The following is a 9,457-nucleotide window of genomic DNA, read 5'->3' on the forward strand; positions in this document are numbered from 1 at the left end:
TCAAAAAAACTGATTAACAGAAGCGGCATCCAGCAGCCAATCCGTCTTCTCAGTGTCATTGTTTTGATCTTTGTTGCTAACATAATCGACCCCCATATCGGACTCTCTGCTGATGGATCGGTTGGAGTTACCGCTGTCACTAGGGGTTGAGCCACTTGCACTTTGGTCAGCAGTCGGCAAGAAAAAAGCCGAGGTTGTGTCAGAAAATGTTGGGCTACTCGTATCAGCAAAGGCAATATTTTTTTGGTCATCTAGAACTCTTTTTTTCCCTGTAGAACTTACACCAGTGTGACTGCCTGGGTCAGATGGTGCTGTTGATGTAGTTGATGCTGTAGTAGATGATGCTGCTGCTCTAGCCGGGGTAGTAGTTTTGCCCTTTTTAGAACTTGCTTTTCGACTGGGTTTCTTTTTTGAGCTCAGGCATTTATTCATTAAATTGACATCAGGACCTACATAAACATGTCTTAAGGGCTGGCAATGGGGTGTCCAAGAATTCGGAGCTGAATAGTATTGCGGTGCAAATACAGGCTGCTCTAAGGGGTTTACACCACAGTGATGGTACTGACCCTGATACATAGAACTAAAGTGTCCATTAGACCCAACAGATCCTGAGGCATGATTAAATGAAGTGCTGTTTATAGGTGGAGCAGACAGATGACTGGGAAAACCGATTGGGTTGATAGAAGGTAATAAGGATTGTTTCTGTTGAGTTTGCTGTTGATGTAAAAGTACCGGAATAGGAGGCTGTACATCGAGTTTTTGTGGATGAAATTGGGGCGAAATATGTTGCTGTAGTTGAGGCTGGTACATGGTACTTAGCAGTTGCTGAGGGATTTGTTGTTGATGGTTTTCTAAGAGTGTTATTTTTTGCTCTACTATTGTGTCTGGTTGTTGGTGGTATAGTTGCATTTCTTGATGTTGTTGCTGAGGATTGAACAGTAGCTGTTGTTGTTGCAGATTAGGCAGTATCTGCTGTGTTTCAAGTTGTATTTGTGGTTGCCCAAGAATGACCTGCTGTTGATCTGACTGCAACTGTTGTTCCTGTGAATCACACGGTAGCTGTAGATTTGTCGTAGGTTGTAAAAATTGTTGCTGTTGTATTAGCTGCTGTTGCTGTTGGTGCAACAGTATTTCCTTCTCTAGCTCCTGTTGTTGTAACTGATACTGTGCCTCCTCCTGTTTCATCACATTTAGTTTCTCCTGTAACCGCTGTTGATGCAGCTGAGTCTGTCGCTGGAGATGTTCAGATACGCCGTGAATCTGGTCGTGATTCTCTATCTGGTTCATTATGTGAGCGATGTAAGCGATGACAGTTTTTAACGTGTGACATTTACAACCAACTTTGTAATTGTCTGCGCTTAGGAAGTCAGGAATGTCCATTTGTTTCAGCTCATCAATGGCCTCCCTTATTGCTCTTTGACGAGTTCTTTCCTAAAAGAAAATCAAAATTAAAAATAAGTAACAGATAAAGTAATAAAATATATTTGAAATTTGAACAAATCTTTGTCTTACAAAGGGAATAGTTCATGCGACATTTGAATAAATACTTTAAAAAGGAGCATTAGATATTCTTATCATCTAATGTATGTACTTAAGAAAATTAAGAGTTTAGATTAATGCCACTTTATACGAAGTAAACGATATCCGCTTTATTTAATACAAAGTACATGAGTATAAAGTCAAATACAGTTAAAATTTATATTACAAAGTTTCATATTGAGCCTATATTAAACAAAAGAAGTTTAGTCTTTTCTGAATGAAAAGAAAATTTAACACAGTCACAAAATGTTACCTCATTTGTGGGTGTATATTTAAATTCATATTTTGATATTTAGTCTTACTGTTCATATTTTTGATAAAGTGAAACTATTTTAGACTGAAGCAAGCGAACTCAATTATAATACATTTACATTGGTTGAAATCAAAAGATTTGTTTAAAATTCAAAACAGTTTTTGTAAGCTTTAGTAAAAAAAGTCCTGGCAGTCAACTGATTTTAAACAAATTTTTAATGGTCTTTGTTATATGAGTTTGTAATGGGAACAACACAAAGGCTTTTACTTTCCTCCCTTTAATGAAGTGATTTTTTTTTTTTTTTTAGTTTTTTGCAACATAGTGAACTGATCTACTCAAGTGAGCGTCAATCTGGTATGATATTGTTTAAAATGCAAAACTTTATATCATTAAAATCTTTCAAAGCTTTAGATGCATCTAAGAGATTAGATAGTACGATGTTATGTAGCTCCCAAGTTTCATCCATATGATTAGATCGTTGTATGTATTGTATCTTTTTAATATATGATTTATTTCAATGTTGATTCAGGTCTTTAACTCTATTCAGACATAATTGTAAACGTAAAGTTAGATTAAAAGAAATGCATTACAAATGCTACAATTCAATAAATGACTCATTGAAGAGGACAGTAAGAATATTCTCAGTATATATACACACATATATAATTGATATAAGACTACAGTTCATTATCGATCAGAACTTTGTCTATTTGTATGCTTCATACCTTTAATGTAGTAATACTCTACTTTCAAGGTGTTAAGTCATATTTTTTGAAATTATATTACATATCTTTAGTGAATGTATTGTTAACAATTATTCATGATATCATCAAAATAACAGTGAAATAATGAAATTACATGAATAGAAAAAAGGTTGTTCTTACCTGTTCATTCATTTTAAGTCTCAACTGCTCAGCTTTATCTAATGGAAGTCCTTTCAGTTTCTTACTTTTGGAACGTTTCACTTTTGCATAAGGGTCTTCAGGTGTATTGTCTCCCTTCTTCTTTCGAGCTTTTCCCTTGGACGATTTAGGCTTAGCCGTTTGTTTCATCGTAGTGTCTGGAAATTCTTGTGGAGATGTTGCAGGGAATACAAAATTATCCTCCATGTTAAGCACACTACCAAATATTAGAGAACACAAAAACTTGATGTTCTGAAGAAACATTTTCACCATCGCCGAGGTTAGCCTCTTTCTTCTTTTTACCTTTTCCCTTGGAAGATTTTGGTTTAGCCTTCTGCTTCGTCTTATTCTCTGGAACTTCTTGTTGAGATGAGGATGTTGAAGGCAATAAAAAGTTATCCTCCATGTTAAATACACTACACGCTAAAGGAGACACTATTTGCATTTCTCCAGAAGAATTTCCACCTTCACCAAGGCTAGCCTCTTTCTTCTTCTTTTTAGCTTTTCCCTTGGAGGAGCTGGCGGATTTTCTTTTTCCATTTGGCTTCTTTGTGTTCTCTGGAACTTCTTGTGGTGATGATGTTGTAGGTAATAAAAAGTTATCCTCCATGGTGAACACACTATCACAGACTAAAGAAGACACAACTGGAACTTCTTGAGGTGATGATGATGTTGAAGGTAGAGAAGAAGTATTCTCTATGGCGAACATTCTACTTCAGGCTTTAGAATTCACTAGAGAACAATATATCCACACTGAATAGCACACAAGAGAATAATATATCCACACTGAATAGCACACAATTTTAATGTCCAATTAAATAAATATGAAAGTTTCAAATGGATTCACTAGCATTGACACTAATAAGAATTAAAACTGGTCAAGATCTAGTCGTAAAATGATGATAGTCAAAGTGTTGTTCAGCTTTATATAAGGTAAGAATTTCAAAGTGACCAAACGGAAGGGGCGGGCTTAAAACGGTAATAAGTTGGCACGATAGCACCGATCGACTTTGTGTCCAATCGAGTGGTCAGTCCAGGTACATGTAATGCGCTGTGATAGGTTAGAGTTGCACGGGTAAGTAGCCAGCCGCTGTCCATTGACCATTGTGAACAGACCGGGTGCCTATCATAAAGGAAATAGTGATGGGATGTGGGAGGGTGGGGCCTTTTTTTTTTCCCTTGTTCTTTATTTTTTGGTGGGTGGGGTAAAAAAATTTTCTTTTTCTTTTTTTTTTACATTTTCTTTCTGCATTTTATACATTTAATTTTTATATGAACTTCAAGGGCAAAATAACAAAAATGTAATATAAAGCATTATTTTAATACTCAAATAATAGTAAAGAGTTTTATTTTCTTTCTATTAAGTTACTTTTGATGTCGTCTTTCTAAGCACCTTTGACTCTTTAATAATTACTGCTAATTGTTGTCTGTCTTTTACAATTTTTGTACACGTTATTTCTCCCACGTGCATTCAGGGATCAAGTTCAAACTTTACACAATTATTTATTGTATTTAACAAAACATGAATCAATGAAAAGAAAATTAATTAAACATTTATTTCTAATTAATTATTTTGTTTGATACTGAAAAAAGGTGATATGATATGGCCGTATATATGGAGTTATTTCCATTATTACATTTTGTCCACTTCCCATTCTAGAAGCAAGTTCAAATTTTACAAATTTATTCATAGTTGATGACAAAACATAATAAAATGTTTAACTAATTACTTAATGAATTAGTGGTAGTTAATTAATTATATTTATATAAAAGAAAACCAACTTCTTTTTGCAGATATATGCCAGTAATTTCTAATTCCAAACACATGTATACTAAATACTAATTATTTGTGGATTGACCTTAATATTTTAATATCTTTGTTACTCAGCTTCAGATGTACTCGAGTAGTTTAAGTTTTAAATATCGTCCTGACGTGTTTTTTTTTTTCTGTTTTTGTTTTTGAAGAATGAATTATTTTAGATTTTAAAAAAAGGTTTATATGTCATTTAAAAAAGAGAAACGTGTATCATTGAATGTTCAAATCTATTAGCAATTGGGATTTTAATAAGAGAATCTTAGAGCCCATCCAGCTCTAAAGGGTACCTTTACATTATTTTGTGTATGGTGGTTGCTCGTTGTTCTGGCCACTTCACACCCTCGTTAACCAAGGGCCAAAGAAACATGACCTTTACATTATCTGCCCCATAATCGTAATGTTTAAAAAATGTAAACATTTTTAAAGGCCTTTGTTGAGAACAGCCGCTTTGTTTTGTTTTTTTTTATAATTTAAGTATAGGCCTGCTTATGTTTAAACTATAGTTATAACTACACAAACTATACATTATCATCAATTTTGTGTGTGTGTTAAATATTAAAATTGCATATTAAATGTAAACACGTCTAAAACAAGTTTTAAACCAAATTTAAAATATTATCTCTAGATAACTATGTGGTTAAAGATGGGTACAGTCAAATTCCATACGACGCTTGCCTATTGCATGTTTTACGTGAAGAAGTAACAAATGGTCGTCTTTTGTGTTTTATTGTTTTTAAATTAGTCCCTTGGAAGGAGAAAATCCATAATTTGTTTTCTATCGTTAATCTGTCAGTCTTTTTAAAAATTATTTATGCCAGGAGTTCTTTGTCTTGGAAATACACATCTTTTGAAGAAATACATAAATGTAATGGAGACTGTATTAAGAATATATATATATATATATATATATATATATATATGTTATTTTATCCATTTTTAAATGTATACATACAATTTAGTTAATTGTATGCTATTCCAGACCATTTTTATCAGTTACACATACAACTCTCCTTTGTTGTTATTTTAAATCTGTATTTCGCTCACCTCAAAACACCTAGATCAGAGGTTCTCAAACTTTTTGACATGGGGAACCTTTATATAGTCAAAACGTGCCCCTAAGTAAAAAAAAAGCTACATAAATTCAATATATATTTATAAGTAACAAATGTAAAACAAATAAATGTGTTTGTACGGATGAGGTTGATGAGAGTGTATTTACGTCCGACTCAATGAAAACTAAGTTCACGTCGGTTTCTATTATTTGTGAAGAGGCTCATTGCGGCAATCTATTCACGATCTACCAGAAGACTGGAATTGATTTAACACATTTTTTTTTACAATGACTCATAATGCAGGATATAAATTTGGAATATGTTTTGTTATTTAAAATTTGTTATACTCTTATGTAAGCATTGATTTAAGTTCCTCATTTGTGGATACTTCAAAAAGTTGCTTCCGTATTAGTATGGCTTCATTTGTGATTAGGAACTGACTTTGTCCACACTTAAAAGGGTTTAATACTCAGTCGGTAATATCCAAGTAAAGAATGTATTAAAATCTTTGGTTTTGACGTCATAGAATAGTACGTAGTAGAAATAGTAGTTATATCCCTGGGGGGTAGCTGACCACAGTTTGAAAAATCTGCTTTAGACTAAGGATGTCAAACTACGACCTGCGGGCCAACTCCGGATAGCGAAATGTCTTAATCCCGTCCGCCATATGTGTAATCTTTAAAGAAATCATAATTTGTTTTCACACAATGTAAAAATTCTAGTTTTTAATACGACTTGAACACGTGTAGGAAAATTGCGAAATTAACTTTGAATGATTCACTCCTGGTACTAGCCTAAGATTTCAAAACTCAGTCTACAAAATTTGGATGTGCGGTAAATGTTTTTCCAACAAGGGCTTTTAAAGGCAAATCTTTTCGTCTAATTTACAACGAAACCGTGGAGGTACATATGAAATATTTAGACTCATTTCATTTCTAAACATAATGAAACTCTTTATGCTGCCATGACAGAATAAAACAAAAAAGTCGAATATTTGAGAAAAATTAAACTGGCAATTTTTTTTTTAAATGTTTAAAGTACTCAAAAAGTAACCACAAATGCAAGGTACATTATAGTGTACAATGTTGGAAAATGTACGGTTAAAACTTAAGAAATATTGCAGAAACTTTGACTAAAAATTTAAAAAAGTATTATGATATCTAGATCTAAATCAATAGATGACAACTTTATATCACAGTTATATCACAGCCTCAAAGATGAGCAACTAAATTTCTTGGTATTAACATTTTGAATCAGTAATCGTAGCACATTTGCAGTTTAATTTTTTTGACAACTTTTGTTGATTTAAGTAATGTTTTTTAAAATAGTCTCTCTCTCTCTCTCTCTCTCTCTCGCTTTCTCTTTCTCTCTTTCTCTATCTCACCCTCTCTTTCTCTTTCTCACCCTCTCTTTCTCTTTCTCACCCTCTCTTTCGATCTCTTTCTGTCTTTATTTCTCTAACTCTCTCTTTCTCTCTCTCTTTCTTTCTGTATCTCTCTTCCTCTCTTTCTTTCTTTCTTTCTATCTCTTTTTCTCTCTCTACTAATAGGTGACACAATCAAGTCACGTGTATAATATAAAACTTTACTTATTAAATGTTGTTTTAAATTAAATTCCACTTTTATGCAAACTAAATAGACATTTTCTTTTTTTTTTGTTTTTTAATTTAGTAGATAGTGTGACAGAAATTATTGAATTTAGTAATATATATATTTTTTAAATGGACACAAAATCTAAAACCGTTTGCAAAAATGTGTTAAAATTAACGTATTCTCCCAAATTAAATAATATCCCGTTGTTGTTGTTTTTTACTATTAATATTGAATAGTAGTAAAAAAAAGTATATTTTTATGAACAAACTGCTTGCATAGTTGATTTAAAAAAAAAATCTTTCGCTTTCAGAAAAGAAAAAAAGTAACTGTTGCATCAGAACTTTGAAAGGTTTAAAATATCATATTGTTAGATTTTTCTTAGAGTTTTAAGTCTATGAGATCCAAACGGAAAGGGCGGACGAACGGACAGACGTACCACACAAAACTAATAGCAGGTATTCCATTTTTTGGGGCCGCTATAAATAAATACATTATAGTTTAAAAATTATCTATTGTAACCATAATAGTTTAGTTGCTAATGCTGTTGACTTTTCTGAGAGAGTATATAGTAAAAGTCTCATTTATAAATATCTTTCTTTCTCACCCTCTTTCCCTCCTTCTCTTTCTTCTTTCTGTTGGTTAAAGTCATGATCACATAACCTTTGACCTTTCCAACGAGAGAACTTTTATTTCAAATTTTGTGTAGACGATTCTCAAAACATAATTAGATGTAATATATTTAACATTAGTATATATATTCTTAAACAAGTAAAATAATTGAAACTTCAAAGGTATATATATATTACAATAAGTAGTTTTGTATCTAAATAAGCTACAAATTAAATACATGACTAAGTTATTTTGTATTTTGTTTACAGTTCTTTTTTTTTCAGCACAATTGTATATATTAAAAAACACTAATATATTTTACTAGTCATTTCGATGAGCTTCAAGCTTCCCCCTCCCAGTCCCACAACCTCTTTTATTTATCATCAATGGGGTTATGACAACTGTGATGTCCGCCAACGACACCATCTTGTTGACTTAACTATAACAATAAACTAAATGACAGTCTCAGTGGATACCCAGTGGTGCAGCTGGCTATTGTTCCTATCCGAATGGTGCCGCGGCTTATATCAACAAACTCAAAGATTGTAATGAAATCTCGAGTATTTGTTTACCAATGTGTGCTCTGTGTAATCATACATACAAACTTCTTCCTCTACCTTTAAAGTATAATGTCTTTGTATTTTATTTTCATCCTAAACAAAAGTAATCAGCATGAATATAACTTTTGTATTCAACAAAAATCATGTAGCCTTCTAACTATTCTGGATACTAAAGGACTAAAAAATATTAAAATCAGTTTCAGTTGTATAGACAGATTTATCTAAGCTTTGTCAATTACTGAAATAAAACATCTCAATTCTTTTAGATATTAAATTGTTTTTTAAACAGATCTTAACATCAAAATATCTTAACGCTGTTAATATTTTTATGAAAATAAGAAACAGTATTAAATAAAATACAGATGCATATTTCATTAGTATTAATATAAAAATTGGAGCGGCCATTTGACAAGACAAAGTAGAAAACTAAAAGAAACATTTTGAAGCAGTGTTCTAAAGGAATAAGAATTGGCAGAAAAGATCTACAAAGCAAATAAATCTACCAAGAGACTTTGGATAGTTTTTTTTTATTTCCTCCAATGCCCTTTGTTTCATGAAGAGCGATATGATTTAAAGAGAAGTGATTCTAATGCTATGTAAAAACTAATCTGCTAATCTGGATCGGCATTAGTGTTAGATAATACAGTCGAATAATTTTACAAACATTATAGACTAGTTTTTCTTTTACATATGGAACAATAACAAGGATTCCAACACTGCTGATGTGGAAACACAAACTCAAAATTGGCCCATGAAGTGGCCCAATCAGCCAGGTACATTGCAGCCTTGAATATTTTCAGCAAAAAATGAAACATTAGGGTGCCTCTTAATCCATCAAGCTCTAATTGGTACCTGACATTAATTAGTTAAGAGTAAAGCTGGTTGATCGTTGTGCTGGTTAAATGACACCATCATTAACCGTTCGCTACAGAAACATCATCAGCCCTAAAGACCACAAGATCTGAAAGTGTAACTTTACTTACCTTATAGACTACAATCTAGTAGATACAACTAAAAAAAGAGGCATGTTGCTGATGCTGTTCTATACTTAGTTTGACCAACGACATGACAACTTTTTCCCTCTGGTTAAATTTCTAAGTAGAAGGAGAGGTGGCTGAGTGGTAGACCACATGG

At 32.5% G+C, this 9,457-nt stretch overlaps 1 protein-coding gene across 1 annotated transcript; it reads right to left on the reverse strand.

The window, feature by feature from the left end:
- Window positions 1–2,901, reverse strand: LOC129925805 (mediator of RNA polymerase II transcription subunit 15-like). The gene is made up of 2 exons (XM_056026469.1): window positions 2,677–2,901; window positions 1–1,431 (listed from the first exon to the last, which is right to left on the reverse strand). Exons 1-2 carry the CDS (start codon window positions 2,899–2,901, stop codon window positions 1–3), a joined length of 1,656 nt encoding a protein of 551 aa, XP_055882444.1.
- Between the last annotated feature and the right edge of the window lie 6,556 nt (window positions 2,902–9,457).

The sequence above is a fragment of the Biomphalaria glabrata genome, chromosome 4 (assembly GCF_947242115.1).
Source record: "Biomphalaria glabrata chromosome 4, xgBioGlab47.1, whole genome shotgun sequence".
Taxonomy (NCBI): domain Eukaryota; kingdom Metazoa; phylum Mollusca; class Gastropoda; family Planorbidae; genus Biomphalaria; species Biomphalaria glabrata.